Source organism: Gobio gobio (assembly GCF_949357685.1).
Source record: "Gobio gobio genome assembly, chromosome: 5".
NCBI lineage: Eukaryota > Metazoa > Chordata > Actinopteri > Cypriniformes > Gobionidae > Gobio > Gobio gobio.
The window spans coordinates 57,784,525-57,810,664 of NC_137101.1; the positions used below are offsets into that span (position 1 = coordinate 57,784,525).

At 41.8% G+C, this 26,140-nt stretch overlaps 1 protein-coding gene across 1 annotated transcript in view; it reads right to left on the bottom strand.

Moving 5' to 3' along the window:
• Nucleotides 1-24,066, bottom strand: part of LOC307127063 (uncharacterized protein) — a 46,094-nt gene extending 22,028 nt beyond the window's left edge. Inside the window, exons 1-3 of the mRNA XM_079818038.1 lie at nucleotides 23,697-24,066; nucleotides 23,469-23,522; nucleotides 23,243-23,374 (exon numbers count right to left, since the gene is read on the bottom strand). Coding sequence (XP_079674164.1) covers nucleotides 23,243-23,374; nucleotides 23,469-23,522; nucleotides 23,697-24,030 — 520 coding nt within the window. The 5' untranslated portion in view covers nucleotides 24,031-24,066. The remainder of the gene's footprint in view (nucleotides 1-23,242; nucleotides 23,375-23,468; nucleotides 23,523-23,696) is intronic.
• Nucleotides 24,067-26,140: the final 2,074 nt, after the last annotated feature.

Here is a 26,140-nt window from a genome sequence, read left to right on the forward strand (position 1 = left end):
TCAGAAGCCTGGAAATAAGGTTATTGCCGGTTCCGGTTCTGACGCAACAAGCAAAATCTCCGGTTCCACTGTCCACAAGACACCAGTGCAACCGGAGTTTCTAAAAATCTTCACCCTGGCCAGAGTTTTCAAAAAAGTTCGGTTTCAGTCTCTGGATACTGCATTTAAGCGTGGACGAATGGCCAAACCGCATTGAAAAAGATGCGGTTTTGAAAATTGGACAGGGCTTTAAGACCCAGAACATTTGCAAAAATGTGTTCTCATCTCATGCAGCAGAAGTAGAAGAGGTTTAGTTAAAACGCTGCATCTGTAACTGCACGAGAGAATAATATAAGTCCTAAATTTCCACATGTTGCAAGCTTTATTTAACTTTATTACAACTGACATAACATTAGGAATACTCTGAGTCAGATACAGAAATTATTATTTTTCACGTCACTTCAAGGAAATAATCCGATTTATTAATTAAATCATGTAAACGCGGTTTACTTGCGTTGGCAGTTTACTGGTGTGCATGTAAACGTGCTCAATGTTTTGTGTAAAGATGCTCATCATTAATGTTGTTTTTTCTAGGACCCGTTTATAAAACATGTTTACAGCCTGGTACAAATTGTGGTTTTGGTCTATACGGCTAATTTTGCCCTTCATGACGACTGTGAGGGGGGTGAATTTTTTTATACATTATACACTATTACATTATATAAAGCATTAAAGTTCTGCATAATTAAGGGCGTGGCCACTTTGAGTGACAGGTGGATAGCCGTTTATCTGCTGTCTGTTAGTCATCGCATCACTTAAGCTCCGCCCACGTGCCGCCTTTTTGCCCATTTTCATTTATCCGGGAGTGACGCGCTGCCAAGATGGAGCCAAGACCAGCTCGACCCTACTTTGCGCTTCAGAACGGCTCATCAGAATCCTATGGGTGACGTCACGGACACTCCGTCCATATTTTTTTACAGTCTATTGTGACAAGTCTCCCGAGCTCTCATCAGCGTTGCCCTGGAAACAAACACGTCCTCTTTTTGACGATGTACATCTGGGAACACAACAATGCGGCGGCAGTGTAGTAACGTGATGGCAGAAGCTGCTGAGCGCCAACGTTACTTCTGTACCACACATCCTCGGTTTGGTTTAAGGAAGTGACGTAGGTGAATAAGGCGTATTAATAAAGCCCCAGTATTACAGATCATTAACTAAAAAAAGTCGGTTTAGGGTTTAGTTACCCTTTATTTATGTTCAGGGATATTAAAATGTTTATAGCAAGTAGATATTGGGTTTAAAACACTAAATTGTTGTTTTGTTTAGGGTACTTAAGTATTAAATCGTTGTATGATTATACTTCTGTATATTCTCTATTTCTGTAGAGCTGGAGATTTTAATAAAGATCAAATGAGTGAGTTGAGCTTTGAGAATGAAACCAACCTGTTTGTTCCTCAGTTTCTTCATCTTTTACTCTCAATGTTTCTTCAATCTTCACGTCTTCACTCTCCTCTTTTTCTGTTTGTTCCTCAGTTTCTTCATCTTTCACTCTGAATGTTTCCTCAATCTTCATTTCTTGACTCTCCTCCTTAATGAACTCCATCTTTATGTCTTCAATCTCCTCTTTAATAAACACCATCTTTATAATAGTGTCACGTGGATCTCAGTCACTTCACCCAGAGTTTATCTTTGTGTTTGTCCTGTTTAAGATGATATAAAAATAAAAAAACAGAAAGTGTTAAAAAGGCCACCATTAAGGTTATAATCATGTATATTAGTTCACCTTTTCTAAATGCCTGAAATCACATCATCTGTCGCAGCATCCGACCAGCAAGCCAATCAGCACTCGGGGTAGAACGTGCAGATCAGCGCACCCGCCCACTAAGTTCAGTCAGATCAATCGGTAATGCAAAGGGATGCGGGCTGTACTGTAGCGATTTATCTTTGCTAAAGTTGTGTGCGTGCCTGCAAAGTGAGTAGCAGTCTTTACCTATATTGTTCTCTACTTTGTTTATGAACCGTTTAATTGCTTCAAGTGTGTAGTTAATGTATGCAAGTGACAAACGCGAACTAACTTGTAAAGATGTTCGTGGGTATATTTACATATCAGTTTCCTCATATATATCACTGTCATGCATCAAAGACATAATCTATGTGCCATTTACACATCATATGGTTTATTTAATGGGTATATATCGCTAATTTCTAAGAGTTAAAGCACTCGATAAGCGCATGCGCACTACCGTGCTAGACAGAGCGGCTCCGTCTCTGTATTCAGCGCTGAAAGGTGTCGAATTTCAACTGCACCATATTAGTAATTTGTAGCGGTGCATTCCCCTATATAATGGCACATTTGTTCCTCATATTTACTGTATTAATCATTGTAGTTAGATATTCCTTGTGGAGATTACTGTGCTTATATTTATTGTGACTACTGTTATTTGTTATTTTGTACTTATTTCTCTTTTATCTTTTAATTGTAGAAACACACACACATGCAAAGAAGATTTATTCAGTGTACTGAGTTGTGGTGACAATAAATGGGTTATTCCCGTATACCTGATCCTCTGTGTTAAACGTCTCTCACCGGACGCTCTGTAGTGGGTCTGTTATCAACCGGCAAATTCACATTGGGAAAGCTACTAGTAGCCATCCTTTTTTCATGGTCCTTCGAGCCGGAGACCCAGATTTACTACGGAAAAATGTCACAGTGTGAAGAGGATGAGCCGGTCGTGCGCGTCAGGAGGAAGACAGCCCTCCCCGTGCGATATGAAGAGTATGACCTCAGCGGCTACACTCTCCCAAGACTGTTTCCCGAACCCATGTCACCACAATCTCAGTTTCATCCTACAGTGCCTCCTAGCCCAGAACCAGAGGAAGGTGCAGCTGGTATCACTCCAACATCGCTACTGCGCAAAGAGCTTGATAGTCCTCAACAGTGGTCTGACGATGAACCATGGGAAACCAGCATACTCCAGCGTAAGAATAAGGATTTACGCCTTGCCCATGACAATCTGCTACAGACAATGCAGCAAGAAAGGGACATGTTTCAGCAGACTAGAGACCAGTATTCACAAGAATTTTCTCAGTTGAAACGACAGATGCAGCAGCTACAGATCCAAATGAAGCAGCGACAGCCTGCAGCACCGTCTTCTCCTCCTGTCACCCCTTCACGACCTAAACCTGCGCCACGCAGTTTTCTGAGAACGCAACAGGGTGATAAGAGCTTTACACCAGTGCCAGCATCACGATTCAGGTCTATTGAGTCAGATCAGGCCAAGCACTGTGCCGAGTCTTTCCTAGCTCCAATAGCCGTACCCAGAGCAAAGCCACATTCTCCCCACCACATGTCACACTCTGAACATTCCAGGTGGGGTGCTACAAGGGAGGAAAGACCCTACTACGCCAAAGCTGAGGAGCCCTACAGAGAAAGTCGTTATTTATCATATGAGCCAGAGAATGCAGCACCTCCACTCTTTGAATCAGCCCAACGCTCTTACATGCCATGCAGAGCATCCAGCCCAGTTCATCCTGAGCTAGAGCAGATGTATCGAGGTCCGACTCCCACAATTCCAGACTTCGTACACCCGAACCCTAGAGCTAATGGATGGTCCAAACATAGCCAGTGGGGACATCAAATCTTTCCGACTTTTCGCCCTCAGAGTTCGTTCCCTAGTTGGTATGCTAGAGCAACTAGGAAGGAAGGGCACCTTTGAGTTGCAATGTGGATCTCATGTCTCTAGGCTCCTAGGGAAGCTGCCACATGACCTCCGGTCAAGTTTTCGACGCTTTGCACATCCTCACTTAGTGCCAATTCCCACCCTTCTTGATCTGTCAGATTGGCTAGAGTATGAAATTCAAGTGCAGGAAGACACGTCAAGGTTTGTAGGCGTTAGTCGTCGTGGATATCCAGCACGTACACGAGACGTGATCAGAGACACTAAGCCATTCGCTAAAAGTGCCACTATCCTGTTTGGCACAGAGAAAGCACCTCCACCGACAAAGATGGCACTTGCAGCCAACAAACCTACTTCAACTCCATACTGCCCTTACTGTGACCACCATAAACACTCCCTCAACAATTGCAACAACTTTAAGCAGCTTACCGTTGACCAGAAACGAAACTGGATAAAAGACTGCAACAGATGCTGGCGCTGTGGGAGGAATCATCAAGTTTCAGAGTGCAATCTGAAAATGCGCTGCAAACAGTGTAATGGCCGCCACCTACTGGTCCTTCATGGCATCAATCTCAATAGTGCCGACATCCCAAAGACTACCCCACATGAAGGTACTTCAGCTAATGCCTGCCTCCTGAACACGATGAACGAGATACTTCTCATTCGTAAGCCTCCTGCCAGCCGAAAGGTTCTTCTGAAGATCGTCAAGGTCATTCTCCGAAATGGGGCACACAAGATGAAAGCTTATGCCATCTTGGATGATGGATCGGAGAGGACCATCCTTCTGCACAATGCTGCCCAACAGCTGGGCCTAAAAGGTCAGCCAGAAGATCTTCCCCTTCGCACAATTAGGCAGGAACTACAAATGCTCACTGGTGCAGCAGTGTCATTTCACATCTCCCCCCTGTCTCAGCCCCGCAAACTTTATCACATAAAGGGTGCATTCACAGCCCAGCAGCTGAGTCTTCCTGAACATACACACCCAGTCAAGACTTTAAGGGAGAAATACCACCACCTCAGAGGGCTTCCTTTGAGCCATTTAGAGGCGGTTCGCCCTGTCCTGCTCATCGGATCCGACTACCCCCACCTTATTACAGCAGTGGAGCCAATCCGCCTAGGCCCCCCAGGGGGACCAGCAGCCATCAAGACTCGTCTCGGCTGGACTTTGCAGGGCCCTGTACAGCATCTCCAACATGAGACCACTGAACAGCAGTGTCTTTTTACCTCAATGGCACATACAGAAACTGATCTTCTTAGACAAGTGGAGAGACTCTGGCAGATAGACGTGCTTCTCTGGCAAAGTGAAAAGATGAGCACAAGATCCAAACAAGACCAGGAAGCAGTGGAAATTCTGGAGAGCAAGACAGTGAGAGTGGAGGTGGATGGCGTTAAGCGCTATGCAACCCCACTGTTGCGTATTAAGAACATGCCAGTCCTCAATGCCCCCAAAAATGCTGTTTTCCCTCATCTGCGAGCCATGGAGAGAAGGCTGGCCAAAGATCCCGAGCAAGCAGCCGCCTACACTGCTGAGATTCAGAAACTGGAGCAGGCAGGTTATGCAGTCAAGGTGGAACCAAGTACGGAAACATCCTCAACCAACACCTGGTCCATTCCCCATCACCTGGTCCAACACAACGGAAAGAACAGGGTTGTGTTTAATTGCTCGTTTCAATTTCAAGGTCAAAACCTTAACAAGCTCTTGCTTCCAGGGCCGGTGTTAGGTTCCTCTCTTCTTGCAGTGTTGCTCAGATTCAGAGAGCATTCCATTGCTATCAGCAGTGATATCCGGGGGATGTTCCACCAAATCAGATTGCTTCCAGAGGACAGGCCACTTCTGCGATTCCTCTGGAGGGATCTAAGGACACAGGATCCACCTAACATTTATGAATGGCAGGTTCTTCCCTTCGGCACGACATGCAGCCCCTGCTGTGCAGTCTTTGCATTACAAAAACATGTCCTGGATCATAGTCAACCTGGGGAAGACGTTCGCCATTCTTTCCAAGTCTTTCTATGTAGACAACTGTCTGCAGAGCTTCTCCTCAGTGGAAGAAGCCAAGAGGCTCGTTGACAGAATCAGGAGCTTATTGGCAGAAGGTGGCTTCGACCTGAGCTCTCAACAATCAGCCATTTATCTTCTTACCTTATTTTCAGAAAGGAAAGCAAAATCAAATCTCAATTTCTGAGTGTCTCAATCAGTTCAGTAGTTCAGTCACTGGTAAGAGTCCGAGAGGGATTACAGACACATCATGGCATTTATGATCAACATTTGATATTTAATGAATTACAGATTTTATTTTAAGGATTGCACTTTCATGAAAACATTAGCAGTTAGTATGTTAAAGTTGTCATAACACATGTTAGTGTTTGTTCTTGTTCATTTACACTGTTTTATTCGAGTCACGATTCGAATCACTGAATCATTTCGCTAAGTTTTTGGTTCAATTGACTCGGAGTTTCGAAAAGCTCAGTTTCTCAATCTCTTCTCGCCAGAGACTGAACTCGTGTTTATGATAAACTGATTCACGATAGAGGAAGAGAAATGATACGCCAGAGACTGAACTCGTGTTTATGATGAACTGATTCACGATAGAGGAAGAGAAATGAGACGCCAGAGACTGAACTCGTGTTTATGATGAACTGATTCACGATAGAGGAAGAGAAATGAGACGCATCTTTTACCGGTGTGGATGCGATTTACTCCCACAAAACAGCCTTCATTAAAGTTAGATAAAGCATTACTTGAATGTTATATTAATAGTTAATAAATTATGAATCATTGAACGGTTTCTATCGATTTAAACAGATTAAATGCTTAAAACAAACCTTTCTTTAGACGAATCTCAACAGATGCAGGAGCGCGGCGCAGCCTTATGACGTCACATCGCCACACCAAAATAAAAGTCCCGTTCACACTCTGCTGTCTTATAATCACTGAAGTACAGAGACATGTCTGTATTCTATTTTTACCAGATAATCCCTATATTAAACTTAAAACAGTGACAAATGTGTTAAAAGCAAACATCTTAAAAAGAGTGTATGAGTTCATAAAGCAGAGTTCATACATGTGTCCGACTTGAAACACACGAGAGTCAGTGTATTTTGACAATATAAAAAATACTAATTAAACACTATTACTAATTTAAGAAATACTAAACAAATACTAATTAAACACTATTAAACACTAATGAGTGAACACAGACTCAATTCACACCTGCTCCAGTTTCTATTATATATATATATATGGTCAATATCACTGTAGGGTGCCTTTTGGTGTCCTGAACATAAATAACTAATTTGCCATGATAACTTAACATACAAATGATTATGAAAGGGTGTGTTGTATTAGGGTAAGTTTTTTATTCATAACAGAAGCATTACTTGGCTCTTTAGATACATTTTCAAGATTTTTTTTAGTTTTGTATAAGAGGATGTATGTTATTTTGCTATGTCCCAGGCACTGCTCATTAAATTTGAATGAGAGTAAAATAGTCAAATCATAAAAAAAATTATATTTTCCTATTAATATTTTGTTAAATAAGATATTACTCAAATTGAGTGTATTGATCATTTTGTAATAAAAACAATATTATTATTTAATAAAAAAGAAGAGTTTGTCCATGTCCCTTGAATGGTTGTCCACCCTGTCGTATTGCGGACCCTGCCCCTTTAAGAAAAGACCATCTCCATTAGTGACATCAGGACAACAGATGTTTTATCTCTTCAGTGGCGGGAATTTCAACTGCTGAGGTGAGTTGCTGCCGACTTTCCAACTGACACATTTTATTCATATGAGTTTTTGCTTACTTGTTTTGCCAAAGCTAAACATGTCCACCCTGTCGCCATAATATATACTAGAAGTGATTAAAATACAATATTTTCAAAATATGTAAGTTTAAATATATCAAATTCTCTTCAACAACCAGACTAACTATTTAGCTAGTCACAGTTTGCTGTAAGCTAATATGCTAATTGAAGCTCAAAATGTCCACCCTGTCGACCACTTAGATGGTAAATGGACTGCATTTATATAGCGCTTTTAACAGACCTACGGCCATCCAAAGCGCTTTACATTTTGCCTCACATTCACCCATTCATACACCGACGGCGGTGTCAGCCATGCAAGGCGCCATCCAGCTGGTCGGGAGCAGCTGGGGTTAGGTGTCTTGCTCATGGACACCTCGGCACTTGGTCAGGTGGAACCGGGGATCGAACCACCAACCTTCCAGTTTGTAGACAACCTACATGAACCACTGAGCCACTGCCGCCCTATAGACTCGATAGGGTGGACATAGACATGACAGGGTGGACATAGCATTCATTTGTAGTTAATATTGTAATTTATAGAAATGTTATATTACATTTTATAGAAACATCTGCTGTAGATAATATTTTGTAGTTTAAAAAAACATCATTGCTGTTATCAGGACATGCCTCTGAGTGCGGCAGAAAGTGCACGGCAATACAGAAAACACCGGGATGCAAACCCTGAACAAAGAGAGGCATACCTTAAGAAAGAAAGGGAGAGATGGAGGAAAGATAGAGATACAGGGAAGAAGAAGAGATACAGGAAAGTTGTTTTACTTTCCTTTTTTTAGTATGCAATGAAGTGGCAATGCAAATTGTGTTGCAAAGAAGTTCCAAGAAAAGGACACCTCTTAAAACATTACAGATTAGACCATGACTGTTTAGGACGACACCATTCACAGCCATGTCTGTTTTCAGATTGTCCATGTTCGTTTAAGACTTTGAGTGCACTTCGTTCACATTTGACAAGGCACCACTGTGCAGATAACCAGACAAGCAATGACTTGTTATTTGCTTGTCAAAATTGTGCATCCAGCACATTTACGACTGAAAATGAGTTTTTTGCACATGTTAGACGTCATCTGAGATCCAAGGAAACTGTCCAATGTTTTTTCAGTGGTTGTGATTTCCAAACGAATGTGTATGGAACATTTGCTGCTCATAAAACCAGAAAGCATTCAACTCATTCAGTAGCTGATTTTAAACCAGCAGTGCTGAAAAGAACATTGGAACCTAAAAATGTTGTTGATTATGTAAATTACACAGAAGAAAGCGAAAACCATTTTTCTTCCTCACAGGAAGAGGATGGGGAATCTGTACAAGATACAGTGAGGAAACTTGGTTCTTTGCTTATTAAATTGGAATGCCTCTTCCATGTTCCAGCCAACTGCTTCAGTCAATTAGTTGAAGAATTGCATTTTATTTCTTCGGAGACATCAGTGCAAGCATTTAGAAAAATTATTGACCAAACCTTAAAGAAGCATAATTGTGCTATTGACCCATCAGTTATCACAGAATTGGTGAAACAACTTTGTGAAACAGGACCATTAAGCACAGCTCTTGGAGAACATTTTGCCCTTTTTGCACAACATACAAAAGGAAAAAGTATTTTAAAGAAAACTTTGATGTTGTTGAGCCTGTAGAATACATCATTGATCGACTGGGGTAAAGAAGTTTATTTTTGTTGGGGAAAGTCATTGTCAAAACTTCTAAATGATGAGACTATTCTGAAAAAAAGCTACTGAAAGCTTTTATGCCACAACAAATGTGTGCAAATCAGATGGGCAGTACACCTCATTCTACGATGGCACATACTTTAAGGAGAATCCTTTTTACACACTTCATTACACATATATTCAATATATGCACACAAAGATATCCTACAACTTAAAAAAAATATTGTAAAAGTTTTTACCTTGACTCTATTGAAGACAGATGATCCAGGTTTTTTTTTCATTCAAGTCATGCTTTATAAATAAAAGAGAAATGACAGATTCAATTTGCATAAAATCAAAACTGACCCAATTAATTTTTTTAATGCATTATCAAGTCATCCTTGTCAGTAACTGATACATTTAGTATTTAGATACATGATAGCTTTTTATTTATGTGTTATAAGGGAAATGTTAATAAACAATTTCCTTTATCTATTAAAGACTGTTAAGTGCACCCCGCCCTGGTCTTCCATCATCCTTACCATAACAAAAATGTAACCCCCCCCCCCCCCCCCCGTTTTCTTTTAACGTTCACTTAAGACATAAACGACTATTTACCTGTTTGTAAACGTTGTGTGTATTCGACAGTTTTAGCACGGTAAAGGCCTGTTCACACCGGGACGATTTTCGCGCGCGTTTATCGCCGACGTTTAAAGCCTCGTGACTAAACAAAGGGCACCAATGTGAGTGTGCACACCGCATCACCGCATAAAAGCGTCATTTAAAAAAAAAATACGCCTCGGATTCGTTTTTTTATTTTGACACGGCGCGTTAAAAACTGTCCGACCAATTAGATCAGCACTTTTGTCCACGTGCCTGGGGCTGCTGAAGTGACAGTAAAACACGACTTGGTGGCGCTCAAGCACAAAACGGTCTTGCCGAGCACACATTGATACGACGAAGAAGTAGTAAGTAGACAAAGAAGAAAATGAGCTGATAATGCTGCTTGCCAGTTAGCAAAAAGTGTGTGAATGGTTTTGGCCGTAGACATAATATATCTGTGGTTTTGGCAAGCACGTAAATACTGTCTCTCTTCTTCTGTGTGACAAGCGAGTGTCAGAAGCGTAAAGTGCCGCAGCACCACCTTGTGTACCGGGAGCGCTATCTACTGAATTTGCATGTTCACTCTGCGCATCGCCAGTGAAAATCGCTTGGGTGTGAACACTCAAGACGCGCCGAAAAACGTCACGAAAAACGCTGGCGATAAGCGCGTGCACGATATTCGTCCCGGTGTGTACAGGCCTTAAGACGCGAAAACATTCAAGTTCAGTATTCACAGTGTTCGCGCTGTGAGACAGTAATTCTGCGCGTGTCCGCACATAAAAGCTATTCTAAGAACAATATTTTAATCAAATAGTTTGAAAGTTTAAACTGGCAAGGCTATTAAACACATGCAAAAGATAAACATTTGTGATGTCAATGAACTGCATTGCCATGTCACGCGAGCGCCTGTCTTCCGACACCCAGCTGTTATCAATATGAATGTCAGAGACGGATGCAGCAGAACTGCACTGATATACAGTGCATAGTAGCACAAAACTACGGTTAAATGCAAATATATATTTTACTCCTTCACAATCTAACAGCGCTTAACGTTACAAATGACTGTGTCACACCACCACACAGCGAAATACCAACGTTATATGGACCACCCTGTTTTCACACAGAAAAAATAAAATCTGCCAATAATCATTATTTAACATTCACCTCATGAAAGTAACTTTACAATGTACATTTTGGTTTAACACATTTTGGAGACTCGTGCATGCATACACATTTTTAACAGCGTTCATACAATATCTAGAAAATTGCCATTTAAAGTTACACTTATTTAACAGAACAGGAACATGACAAGGAAACCTCTACTTATATCACCTAATATTAATAATAACTTACCATTGCCGTGGGTGAAGTGTCTTCTCTCGATAGATGGTTTTCAAATTTCGCGCTTCACGTAGGCCTACGTTCATTCACGTGGTGACGGCATCACGTGGTAAGATGATGGATCCTAAAATATTATGTTAAATTGACTAAACTCCAGATTATTGTTGTCTTTGCTCAAAATTGCTGGTTGTGTTTCTTTATTAATTAAAGTAAACCGTAAATTCAATATGTTATATAACAATTACAGTTTTAAATTAAGGAATGTGCAAAACAATTTTTTTAAAGTAAAATCCATAAAAAAAAGCCATATTTGCTGAAGGCAGACATTATTTTTTACAGTCTATGGCATGTGTGGATAACTAACCCTAACTGGAAGTGTCTTGTTTTGGATCTCATGTGTCAGATAACGTCTCCGGTTACGTATGTAACCTAGGTTCCCTGAGAACAGGGAACGAGACGCTGCGTCAGCTTGACACTACGGGGAACGCCTCCAGCGTGACAGGTGTCTGAACTACTATCGAATCACGGCAATCCTATTGACCAGCGACAGCCTATGATGTCATCAAGGTGCGACCAGGAAGTATAAAAGGGCGCCTTGCCAACATGACACCGCCCTTCGTCTGAAGGGACTGTTTGGCAGGCAAGCCCTGAGGCATGACAAAGCGACGCAGCGTCTCGTTCCCTGTTCTCAGGGAACCTAGGTTACATACGTAACCGGAGACGTTCCCTTTCGAAAGGGAACTCGCACTGCGTCAGCTTGACGCTACGGGGAACGAAATACCAATGCCGCCATGCCGAGGGGAGTGCATGCCCACTGGCAGTGACAACTGTCAGAACAAGCAAATTCAACTGAAATGCCTGAACCACCCCCCCTCTGGTCACAGAGGCTGTCAGTGACAGAATTCCCTTCGGTCATAGCCCAAGCTATAAGCCTGAATAGGAAGCTTCGAACACTTAGAGAAGTTCTACCCAGGCCGCTCAAAGGCCTGGATCCAACCCATTCGAAAGAAGGGGGCTCCTTTAAGGGAATGTGGCTAGGGGGCCCTAGGGCGCCCCAGCCAGCCACTACTGCCACCAAGGAGGCCTAGCTTGGTGCCCCTCTTTCTAACGGGCGCTTCAGCCGGGCCATCCCTGTCTGTTTGATAACAGAGCCTCTGGGTACTCGCCTCTTGGAGAGGCATCCAGTCCAAGGGACTGCAGAATGGCAATGTCCTCCTCAGACCGGATATCAGAGACGGGAATCCCGGAGTGCAGTACTCAGCATAGCGCTTTCTACCCTTGCCAGCGAGGGGAGTTAATCTGCTCGATCCTAGGATCTACTGAGCTATTATCAGATAGAAACACTCAGGAGGCCAGACTGGCCTAAAAGCTGATCTAATTGGGAGGCCACCCTAGGGGCCTACGACCACCCGATCAGGCCCAGGCACCTTCGGCTCACATACGACCCTCCGAAAGGAGGGGAGCTTAAAGGGGGCTGCCCGGTAGGTAAACCAGGTTGCAGGCTGAAATTCCCTCGTTTTCTCAGGGAGGCCTAATGGAGGCCTACTACCTGATAGTCAAGCTACACCAGTTAACCGAGCATCCTGACTCGGGAAGTTACCCTCAGGGAGGCCTAGTGAGGCCTACTACCTGATAGCAAGCTTTGCTAACTGCCTGAGCATCCTGACTCAGGAACTCATCCTCAGGGAGGCCTTGTGAGGCCTACTACCTGATAGCAAGCCCTTAGGGCCTGTTAGCGAGCCTTAAGGGAGGCTTAGTGAGACCTACCGTCTGGTAGCAAACTAAGCCAGCTTCCCGAGCATCCTGACTCGGGAACTCACCCTCGGCGAGGCCTGGTGAGGCCTACCACCCGATAACAGGCTTTTTAGGGAGGCCTGGAGAGGCCTACTACGTGACAGTAGGGGTGTGCATTGGGACTGCCCTCACAATTCGATTCGATTACGATTCACCAGGTAACGATTCGATTCAATTCGATTCTACGATGCATTGCGATGCATCAAAATTCTACTGCACACAACAAGGCAAATTTTTAATCAGTCATGAGGCAATACAAGCAGTCAGATATTGAACAACAGATTTTATTGGCTGCTATGTGTGTATTATCACTCTCCTGTATCTTCGACATAAATGTCATTAAATAAAATAAAATTGAATGGTACAGGGTATTGGATATGGCATTTCAAACCTGAAAAAGAAAACATAAATCACTGCTTTCAGTGCTTTGAATGAGAAATGTTTCTCTTCTCTGCTTTAGAACCATTTGAAATTAAATAGAGCAATAATAACAGCCAACTTTTTCCAGCAGTGAACATAAGTGTTTTAATTAATCAGTAATCTCCCTTCACCTCAGCCATCTTGATTGTTGTTGTTGTTATGACCCCGGAAGTAATTGAAACTTCACAACTTTATTGTCCAACTCAAGGCCAGAAAATAAACGATGACATAATCGATTATGGCACTTAGGCGCATCGATGCTGAATCGTGCATGCCCCGCATTGCCGAAGCGATTATTGTTGACACCACTACCTGACAGCAAGCATTGCTAGTTACCCGAGCATCCTAACTCAGGAACTCGCCCTCAAGGGAGGCCTAGTTAGGCCTACTACCTGATAGCGGGCCTGCAGGGAGGCCCGGCCTGCAGGGAGGCCCAGCCTGCTACCTGCAGGCGACTCGTGCTAACTGTTTCTCATTTTGGTGATCCTGGAGCCCAGGAACATGCCCTCAGGGAGGCCTGGTGAGGCCTACAACTTGATAACGGGCCCTCAGAGAGGCCCAGCGAAGCCTTACGACCAGTCTTCAGGGAGGCCTAGTGTGGCCTACTACCCAGCAGCAGCCTAGCAGTTTGTGTGCTAGCTGGCACGGCGACTGGCAAACAGGAACCCTCCTTCAGGGAGGCCCGGCGAGGCCTACTACCTTGCGACCAGTCTTCAGGGAGGCCTAGTGTGGCCTACTACCCAGCAGCAGCCTAGCAGTTCCTGTGCTAGCTGACACGGTGACTGGCAAACAGGAGCCCTCCTTCAGGGAGGCCTGGTGAGGCCTACTACCTGCCAAAGGCTACTCACAGCCAGCTGGTCCTACAATCCATCCCAGCCTAGCTGGGTGACCCATTCTTGAAGGCCTCCAATTCCTTCTGGAGCCAACTGTATAATGGTGCAGTCTTATCGGCAGCGCCTACAAGCACTGGAACCTAATCATATTGTCCATAGCAGGGTACTCGGCAAACCAAACGCCCTGTACCCCCTAAGTGGGGGGAGTACCACATACGCCACCCACCTCATGGAGGTCCTAGCTTTAATAGCGGCCTACCATACCGTGCAAGGGCGTCAGCCATGGCAATGCTCTGGCTACAAGGGAGCTCACGACCAAACCAACATAAACAAAGGGTGCGAAGTGCTGCTCGACCCGAGCCATGGGTGAGGCAGAATGATACAGAGCTAGGAGTGGAGGTACTCAAATCTACCCTGCTTTGTCAGGGGAGTACTACCAACTGGCCAGGGCATATACAAGAAGGGCCAGCGCCTGCCAAAAAACTGGCGGCTTCTAAAAACTAGCTCTGGAGGGCCGGGCTGAGCTATGCATACGGAATTTTCGTACTTGCATGAAAAAACGCCTTAACCCTGCCCCACGACTACTGGCTAAGTCGCTATCAATTCTGCACAGCACCAACCTGCATTACTAGAAAAAGCCCCAGAACGCAGGTAAGGGGGCGGGCCTTGGCCGGACTACTCTACATAAGAGGAGGCTACATTAGGGACAATAATAAAGCTAGATTCAAAAAAGGAACAGCTACCCGGAGTGCAAACGCTTCTTGGCGTGCATCTCCGTAATCCCTAGAAAGCCTAGGCCAATCTAGATCTCTACCCGAGGTCCAAAAAAGGCCGCTACTATTGCACCATGCAAAAGGGGCACTCGGGTCGAAGTGCCAGTCGTTAAATAGATCTGGCTCTAGATCTAACTGTAGTTCTAGCATGGTCTGATCCTGCATTCTCCAGAAATTTACACTGAGAGAAGATACAGACCGCCTTACCCTGAGGCGGCTACCAGTTAGCAGCTTAATACTAGGAGAAAAAATGCCTAGCCTTCCCTCAACACAAACATATATAGTGTTTGCTGGCTTCCACTAGCAATACTAGCTCACTTATACCGAGCTTAAGCAACTGGTAAATAATATTTTATCGTTCTAGCCGACCTAACAGGGGAACTACAGGCCCTAGAAAATATCCAACGATCCACAGCGACCCCCGAAGCCCTCTACAGGGAGCATAAGTCAGAAAATATATAATATTTTTCCCTCTTATAGGGGACTTACCCGCTCGCCTGTGGCGTGCCATGATATCCACCCACAAGCTTAATTCACCACATGTATGCTTAGGTGTACCACTACCACGGGCCTGAGGGGGCGCACTCACAGACCAGCCAGGCGGGCCCTAGCACATCATCGCGGACCCACCTAGGCCGGATGTAAGAAGCGCCTGGGGAGATGATGAAGAAGAGGAGTGAGGGTCAATGTAATTTCTCATCTCACCCTCAGGGAGGAGATCCATCATGAACGCCGACTGCGTTTTGTGATACACAGCTCCTACTTCTCCCAGGAGTCCGCCTCTCTGTGCCCCACCCCCGACTGTGGGGGCGCACGAGAGGCAATGCTGGCCCTTGGGCCTTGTCTCCGGTCCTCGGACCGTGACGCCTCCCACCTGCCTGGGACCCGAATCTCAGTGGCATGCAGGTCCTCAGACGCTGCCAAATGTTCGCTATTCCTCGGCGATGCTGGCCCTCAGGCCCAGACTCCGCCTATTGCGCAACCACCGCATCAGGGAAAACATCCCCTGATCGAGATCCCTCAGCAAACCGGCCTGGTGCACATGAAACACCGCCATGGTGTAAGAATTAGCACCGGGCTGACCCGCTGCTGTGTAAGCCCTGCCGTTAAAATGACACATAGTTTAGGTGGCAGGGTTGGAGCGCTCAGCTTCCCAGAGATAAAACATCCCATTAATCGGAGGCAACGACACATACCCATATTCCACCATCCTCCCGACATCAGCGGCATACTGCTGATGTCATACCGCTGATATCAGTGAACATGAACCGAACATAGGTTATTCCATGCCCTCTCGATCTAATTAGGAAGATCAGGAAGGAATGAAAGCCCAACTGAGCCAATGATTATGGCTGGGGAGAAATCGATCGTTTAATCCAACATGAGCCATCTCTCCTCTAACGCGACAACACAGCAGCCGCAGACCGCATGCAGCGCGTTTCATAACATTCAACGGCTCAGCATACACAGTCGGGATGGCTGAGAAGATTAATCCTCCTTCTCACAGCCATCCCTAGAGCACTTGCAAACAAGTCTCGTCAGCCGCCAGATCGTCAAAGGGAAGAATGCCTTCCTGTGACGATTCAGCAAGCTCTATCCGGGAAACCATGACGTGCGTCCGCGCTCAGCCTCGGCATGAACGGGGACCGCATCATCAGTCTCGGATGCCAAACCCTCTTCCCTCAGGAAGAGAATCAGACGAGAGCAGAGCGATCTCAGATTGACAAACGCTCACATTAAACAAACAAACAAACAAACAAACAACTCGATAAGAGCTGACTGTGCATGCTCTTGATCCCAGGCAGAAACACACAGCTTGTGTGTATACAATAATGAATTTGGATTACCTTAACTCGAAGCAATTCAGACAAAACAGTCCCTGAAGACGAAGAAGTGGTGTCATGTTGGCAAGGCGCCCTTTTATACTTCCTGGTCGCACCTTGATGACATCATAGGCTGTCGGCGGTCAATAGGATTGCCGTGATTCGATAGTAGTTCAGACACCTGTCACGCTGGAGGCGTTCCCCGTAGCGTCAAGCTGACGCAGCACGAGTTCCCTTTCGAAAAGGAACCCTACAACACCTCTAAGTTCAAGGCCTGAAATTAACACCCTACCACGCGCCAAACGCGGGTGAATTTTGCAATTGGCGGGTAACACTTTTCAATCTACCTGCCACATTGGCAGGTAGCCAATGAAAATTGAGTGATTCATTGGGCAGTTTGAGAGGATGCGACTACGTTCATGCGATCGGAAAGAAGATGACGCCCTTCTCTGACTACGTTTGGATGTGCGAGTATTAAACTGTTGGTGAGATGACACGAGATAATAATGCAACACTGACGTAGGCTACAGTACAATGGCAGTTGCACAGATGTGTGTGCGTCGTGTGCGTGTGCATATTGGGAGTTGGGAAGCGGTGAGAAAATGTCCGGTACGCGGTTACTTTACGAGTAATAATAATATAAATTTTGTTCTGATTAACCGTTCCTGAACGTGACTAAATCAGCCATCAACACAGCCGTGTGTGATGTGTTCACATACGAGCTGTGACTATTAGCAGCAGTCAGTGTGACTGTCTGTGACACGGGACATCTATGAATAAAAATATATTTAAAATGTATATTATAAGAGTTATTAGGGCCCGAGCACGATGTTGTGAGGACCCTATTGGATTTCGAAAGTTTAATATTATTCTTCTTCTTCTTCTTCTTCTTCTCCCGAATTAATCGCTTTTTTGGGGGCCTAAACACGCTCGAAAACTCACAAAACTTTCCAAACGCGTCCAAATTGGCGAAAATTTACGTCTGTTATGGTATTCAGAATTAGGCGTGGAATAATGGCTCGACAGCGCCACCTAACGTAGTGCCCCTCCCGCTATGTTTCACCTATGAAATTCGGTATACACATGTAACAGCCCACTACCTACAAAAAAGTCTCTACGTGCAAAATCTGAAAACCAACAGGAAGTCAGATATTTTAAATTTTTTGTTGCAAAATGTGCCATTTCCAGACGTTGTACTTTAACGAACTCCTCCTAGAGATTTAATCAGATCAACATCATATTTGGTCAGTCTAATCTAAAGGCCTTTGCGACGTTAAATTGCGAAGATCTTGAGTTTTCATCGCCCTTTCATCGCTGCTAGCAGCTTTAATCTTTCTTTATTATTTTTAGCACTACCTCGAACTAAAGCGGTGTCTCTTCGGAGCTGATATTTTCTTAAATGAGCCGCGGCAATGTTTCAAATGAGCTTCTAACGCTAGACAAATGCCTTTATTATGCTAGCAGCTTTAATTATTACTTATATTTATTAAAGAAGTTAAAGAACAATATTTGTAGGACAAGTGGATTTTTGAACGGGCAAGTGAAAGAATTTTCCTAGACAGATTAAAATATCAATAACAAAAAACTAGGGAATCAACAAAATGCAAGAATGATTCTGCATTAATTTAGTGGATAATAATATATAGCCTAATGTAGCCTATTAATAAACTGACGGCTCTGTTGACGCTCGCACAGCCTCTCGAGGAGAAATCAATGTTACTGAATGATTCAGCGCTTTGAATGAATCGTTTGTATCAAAGATTAAATTACCTATTCATAAACGATTGCCTCATTCTTGAATGAATCATCCGTTTGAATGAATCGACTCAATGACTCACTCATTAAAACGGTCACATGCTGCCACCTACTGGTGGTTTACTTTCATGTTTAAACATTCTTTCCAACTTTTCTTATTTGTATATTCAAAAATATTTAAAACAATCTTATAACATTTTTTAATGCAGTTGTAATTTTTCAGTGTAAATTATTTAATTTGATTGGTAACAGCCCTACAGTGTCTTATTATTCTAATTTAATTTATAGGTCAAATTTAAGAATATAAACTGAAAGCTGAAGCATATCCTATATTTAATAAGATTATGAAAAAAATGCCCTTTATAAAAGGTAAAAATATCACAAATATGCGGATTTAAATATGTCAAAGCTGATTGAACACTGTTGAGAATATTTCTTCAGAATAAATTATATTTACAACACACAAAAAAATACGGACAAGCACGTGAACAGGCTTAATGTCGAGGAGAAAAAAAAGTGGCTGGTAAAAAGTCACTGTGGCAGGTGGTCAAAAAAAGTTAATTTCAGGCCACTCCACCAGTGGACACGTCACACACGACACAAGCCCTAATTCTTTTTTTTTAACAGTGAACATGTATTTTAACGGTTGATTATTTTTTCAAATGGTTCACATCATTGTTAGCTTCATCTTTAGTAGATGAAGATGAAATAAAGTCACAGGCAATGTTGTGGCCACTCCACCAGTGGACACGTCACACAGACACACAGACCCTGATCCGCTCTGGAGCGCCATCTTCAGGCCTCCAGGAGAATCCCTGCATGTTCCCGACTGCTGGACTTACACTGCTCTATATATAAGGACATGAGATTAGCCTTTGAGCTACTGCTACATTACATACTGGATTCAGAAAAATACACTTCTTAGTTTTTAATCCACCATTTTAGAGACAAAAACTGTACATTAAATGTAAACTACATCTCATGAATTACATGACAGCGCCATTATTATACCACATGATATCATGACTTCAAAACAAATATTGTTGAAAAGAAAATACCACAATGTCTCTTTATTCTCTTATTTATTTATGCAGGATGAAGATACAGATCCAGGATCAGCAACAAGATACACTTCAAAAGATATGATTCAACATTTTGTAGATTTACTGCTTTAACAAATCAGTCATGTGATGTTCATGAGTCCTGTCTGTCTCAGTGATGAAACTCTTTATATAATGTGACATGTAGAGACAGCTCAGAACTTATGAATATAGTGTCTCATACTGACTTTATACAGTAATCTATAGCAAACATCAAACACACATTATTCCTCATTAATTCAGGTTCATATGTTAATGATTCTTCATGATTATCATATTAAATCATTCGCTGAAAGTTCAGAGTTACTGGAATCACATTCTGCAAAGCTCATCTTCTCTTAAGGGGAACAGCAGGAAACCACTGAAAGTGTTGTGGTTATTATGGTTATCATGTATCCTATAGCCAGACGGAAGTCTCACATAGACAACATCTCCAACCTCCAGGATCAACACAACTCCATTTGAGGAGTTTAACCGACCCTGAGCCTGAACATCATATGCAGTAACCACCAGCTCTCCATTCTTAACAATTTCTGCACCTGATGCAGTTCCGCCATGACCAAACACAGAGACTCGCAACATGTAGGCTCCTCTCAGTGGGGCTGTGAAAACACCTGAATCAAACAACAAGAGACACAGAATCAGCTTCACACAGTTTCATGACCAAACACACTGTGTTATAGTTTTAAAAGATGAAGATAATTTCATTAATTCTCTTACACACATTACACAACATCAGATCTGAAGATTTTCAAAAGCAAATCTGTGATCAATCCTACATACAGGTTTATTTACTGTGTTATTTACTGGGGGGCGAAAAAGTAGCCGAAAAATCTCATAGACTTAACATTGCGGCGAACTCATCAACCCACACCCTAGCAACCATTTAGAGCTCCCTAGCAACTGATCCCATAGACTTCCATTGAAAGAGATCAAAGGGATATCTTTGGTAGAAGTGTCATAGAAACACGAGGGTGGGTTTGTTTGACTCAGGGCACCAACAGCCAATCACAAATCACCTTTGATACTTCCTAGCCACGCCCTAGCAACCATTATCAAGCACCCTAGCAACCCAAATCCACAGAGGGATATCTTCACATCTGAATGTCACAGAGGCATGGGGGTTGGTTTATATCATTCATACTAACAAGCAGCCTTTGGAGGATCATCATTGGCAGCTGCCAATCCATAGCAACCAAACAGAGTACCCTAGCAACCGTTTAGCAAGACCTATATCTCTGCATCAGAACATCATAGAGACATGAGGGTTGGGTCTTTTGACTCATGTTACATATGCTAACAGTGAATAGCTACATGCTAATAACAATTAGCTTAGGGTTATATCAGATGAAAACAAGTCAAAATGTGCTAGCATAATGCTAATTGTGTTAACATCATGCTCGCAACATGTTAATTGTGTTAGCATCGTGCTAACAACATGTTAATTGTGTTAGCATTATGCTAGCAAAACATACTAATCATCAGGGCCGTGCAGAGAGTTCTTCAGGGGCAGGGGCTCAAATGTAAAAAAGGGGCAATATGTAAATATATATATATATATATATATATATATATATATATATATATATATATATATATATATATATATATATATATATATATATATATATATATATATATATATATATATATATATATATATCCTTATGCTCATCAAGCCTGCATTTATTTAATCAAAAATACAGAAAAAAAACAGTAGCCTAATATTGTGAAATTTTATTACATTATGTTCTTTTTAACTTTTTATTAATAAAAGAATCTTTAAAATAGTATCACAGTTTCCATCATTGACATTAAATCCTCATATTAGAATGATTTCTGAATGATCATGTGGCACTGAAGAGTGGAGTAATGATGCTGAAAATCCCGCTGTGATCACAGGAATAAATTATATTTTAAATTATTTTAAAATAGAAAACCATTATTTTAATAATATTTCACAATATTGCTGTTTTTTATCAAATAAATGCAGGCTTGATGAACATAAGAGACTTATTTCATAATGCTGCATAATATAAAAAAATGGTAATATAATAAAGTCCTTTCACGTAACCATTTCGCCAGCCTACACTTCACATAATAGGCCTGTAGGTGCTGGTGGCACTTGGGGTTTGTTAACTTTGATAGTTTCATGAAATAGAAAACGGTGCATCAATATACATAAATACAAGTGAATTTAACACTTACCATTAATGTGACTTTTGCTGCTGCTGCATGGTTTTGTGCAGGGATTTGTTTGTTAAAATCCATTTTGTCAGTGATGCAATTTAAAAAATGAGACAAACCGCAGGAAATCGTTCCACAAACGTTAGTTCGTCTGTCCATGTCATTTTCAACCGATTTATGAATAAGAACAGAAAATTACCGATCCACTTCACATCGCCCAATGGAATTTGAACTTGCTTTGCCAGATCACGATTGGTTGGTGTATATACATGACAAACGGGCATTGGTGAATTGTGTAATACTTTAAAATATATAATATATAGATTTGTAATTAAATTAACACATTAGCTTTGATTATGGATGAAAAAAAAATATTGGTTTACTTTTTTCCCGTAAGGCCACACACTCTCTGAAAGGACCATATTTGGCTCGAGAGCCGCTTCCGAACAGAGGAAAATCAGCTGTCAATCAAAACGCACGCGACCCATAGCAACACGTTATGGCAACGCCTCAACAGAAATTGTCCGACTTTTGAGCCGTTCGTTACCATTGTATACATTGTCATGTTATAATAATCACATTTATTTAGTTTTATTGACCACGATATTATCATTGATATTTGTCTGAGAGGGGCACTTTTGATTCATTTTGAAAAAGGGCAGGGGCTCGAGCACCCAAAGCCCCCCCTCTGCACGTGCCTGCTAATCATGTTAGTTAATCAAACTAATTGTGTTAACATCATGTTCCATTATGGTAATTGTGTTAGCATCATGCTAATTGTGGTAGCATAATCCTAATTGTGTTAGCATCGTGCTAGCAAAATGCTAATCATGTTAGCATAATGTTAACAACAGGCTAATCATGTTAGTTAATAATGCTAACAAAATGCTAACTGTTTTTTGCCACTTTAAGCATCACTCACATTTTCTTCAGGAAATGTAAATTCTAGTTTATTCATATTATTCATTTAATAATTTAATTTATATAATGTATTATTTTATTGTTATTTATTTATGTCTTTATATTCCCTAATAATTTTGTTTTGTTGTTTAATCTTATGACTGTGGTCTGAAGGGATGTTTGCTTCATGAGTAGGAGATCAGAGAAAGTCTCCATTTCAAGGTTTGTATCGTCACAGGACGATGTTGTGAAGCAGTGATTTTCCATTTCCCCCCTTGGTATAACAACACTTGTTGAAATTGTACTGGCCAGACGAAGTCTGAGCATTGAGACTTACACAACTAAGATTATTCAATAAACTTTGCTCTTTTTATCATCATCCCTTCGTCTCCTGCTCTGAGTCAAACTCTCAGGCTGATAGAAAACTGTTAACAGAGTCTTGAGGAACCAGACCAGACTTTCTGTCGACAGGTTTGCTCCACACACCAGACAAACGGATATCTTTAGACAAGATCAGGGGCTGGATTTGATATTTCTGACGTGAAGATTCCTCTGATCTAACACTATAATATTTATGGCTCATTTCATTGATAATTACCTGTGATTGGGTTGTAGGCGTTCCCTATGTTTGTGAAGACGTTCTTGTAGGTTAATGTGATCTCAGTGGTAAAAGGACCAACATCTCCATCGCCAGATTCCATCAGTGAAGCTGAAAAAGCAATCTCTCTGTCTGTTGTTGAAGACATAAGCAATATTGTGATATATTACTGTATTACACTGAGAATGTATTCACTGAATTTAACATCACTCAAGCTAATATTAACCTCTGTTCTCTTTCCTCAACTCCTCCACTTGACTCAGAGTAAGATTTGAAGTTTCTGTGAAGGAATAAAGATTCTGTCAAATCACATTCACACTGATTATTGTAATAGAAAACACAATTTACACAGTAAACTCTCAACTTTACACTAATATTTACACTATGTAATGTATTGCACTGGTGTTTTACTCTGAGGATCATTGATAAAAGAGTGAATGTTTTGGTGAGGTACCATCAGTTTTCTTCTCCAGCTCTTCCAGGCTAATCGTCTGTTGTTCTGCAGCCTGTTCAGCATCTCTCAGTCGCGTCTCTAAAGCTCTGATGTTTGCTTTCTGCTCTGTGACCGTGGCGGTCAGTTCTCTCAGGGCTGCATGGATGTCAGGGAAGCACAGATGGCAGTATTGTTGGCTGTCAGTTGAAGCTTCAGCTCTCAAAGTGTCTGTTTGAGGTGGATTCTGTCTTCTGTCCTCAGAGCTGAGCTGTTGACTGATCTCGTTCTCATTGAGTCCTCCATTGACAAACACAAAGGTTTCCAACAGCAGCAGTAAACACACTAAACCCTTCATTCTTCACTGATGTCTGTCTCCAGCTCTTGCTCTGTCATCCCCACAGCCTCTCATGTGCCTTTATACTCCTGTTGTTTACCGCTCAAGTTAGGTTCTAATCTTTTTTTATATTGACACAAGTTGTAACTTTCCCAAAGTTTCCAAGATCCTTATCTTTTTTTTATATTGACACAAGTTGTAACTTTCCCAAAGTTTCCAAGATCCTTATCTTTTTTTTATATTGACACAAGTTGTAACTTTCCCAAAGTTTCCACGATCCTTCTCAAGGCCTCACAGGTGTTTGCTGTCTGCCTTTTCATGTCCTTGAACTCCAGCAAACTCCACCAAAATGGCTGATTTTCTTTTAAGGTTCTGGGAATAAACCCACAGTAGAATCACAGGTTCTGCCAGAGAGTGCAACCAGTTTAACATTTATACATTTGGCAGATGCTTTAATCCAAAGCAATATATATTACAATTCAGTTCATTTGTGCATCACCTTTTGAACATTGTTGCACAGCTTTACAGAACACAGAAGAAAATATAAAGAAAAGACAATAGTCTTTTAAAGCACTAGCAGCAAATGGAAAAAGTGCCATGGAAAAACCTTAAGATATTTACAAAATGAATAATATTGCAATTTTCCATCTTGAGTTGTTGTCAGCATTAGCAATGTGAATAAATGAGTGTACGTATCATTTGGTGGAAGTGAACTGTTGCAGTGAGTTTATTATTGCGTATGGTACGCATTTATCTTGATAAAGATTGGAAATATTGTGTTTTTATAGAGTGCTTGTGTAAAAGTTCTGTTTTGGTTCATATGTAGAGTAGTCTGTCTAAAAGCTGTAATGCTACTGTGATTGTGCACGTCTATTTCCTATTCTCGTTTTACCCTTTGTTTGTCATTGCTGTGTATTTAGATTCTAGTCAAATTTGTGTGTTTTTAACTCTGTCACTCACACACACACACACACACACACACACACACACACACCGGTGTGTAACCTAAATGCTGTAATGACTGTGTGTAACCTCATACTATAAGAAAGGCTTTAACTCTTGTCACTCACACACACACACACACCCACACACACAGGGGCGTCGCACCCGTGGGGGATGTGGGTGTTTTAACACCCACACTTTTCCCGGTGAGAGGGTTCAACACCCACACTTTTTCTGTAGTTTTCCCGCAGTTTTGCACAAATGCTTTAGGGATGCCACAATTCTCATTATAATATTAAACCGTTTGGTATGGCATTCACGGTTCAATAAGCGCTTGAATTGCGTTGTTTTTGTTGTTTTGTTTTTGCAGCGTGCCTGTGAGTCTACGCGCTGATATGAGCAAATATCCAATCACTATACACAGTGCTAGACACGCTTGCAATGCTGGTGTCAGAGAGTTATACTCACGGAACTATAGTTATTCACAATCACGAAAGTTTATTATTTGCATGCGTTTTAAAGCCTTGCCGGTAATTCGCGTGCTTATGCACCGTTTTAACTCGCAGAGCGCGCACTAAAAGCCTGTCAAACACTTGATTACTGGACTAAGTAATCTTACTGTGCTAATAGTGTCAAATACACACAAGGTTAACATAAACACAGTCGGTTATGTGTAAAGTGAAAGTAAATTTGCATGTGTCATATATTAGATGCACGTCTTAAATTGACAGGAGCGCAGCGCTTAAAGAGACAGTTAGCCTCTAAAATTATGTAATTATTTACTCATCTAATGTTGTTCCAAACCTGTATTAATTTCTTCTGTTGAACACAGACGGTTGATGGTAGCCATTGACTTCCATATTATTTCCTAATATGGGGACTTTAATGTTAATAAAACTACAAAAGACATAGAAAAGCACTCTCTGTTCTTGACTGAAAAACATTAATACAGTAGCTTTAATAAGAATCAGTGTATATTTTATAGTGAAGTTTATGTAGTGTTTTATTTTTACATCTATTCATTAAATTTCATACTCAAATGCTGCTGTTCAGCTCTGAGCTGCCAGTGTAAATCTTTATATATATATTTTATATTATACTATACACTAGGTATGTGAACAAGATTTTTTTAAGTAAAGTTTTAAGTTTAAGTAAGGTTTTTCAAGTCTTTTAAGCATTTTTTTTCTCC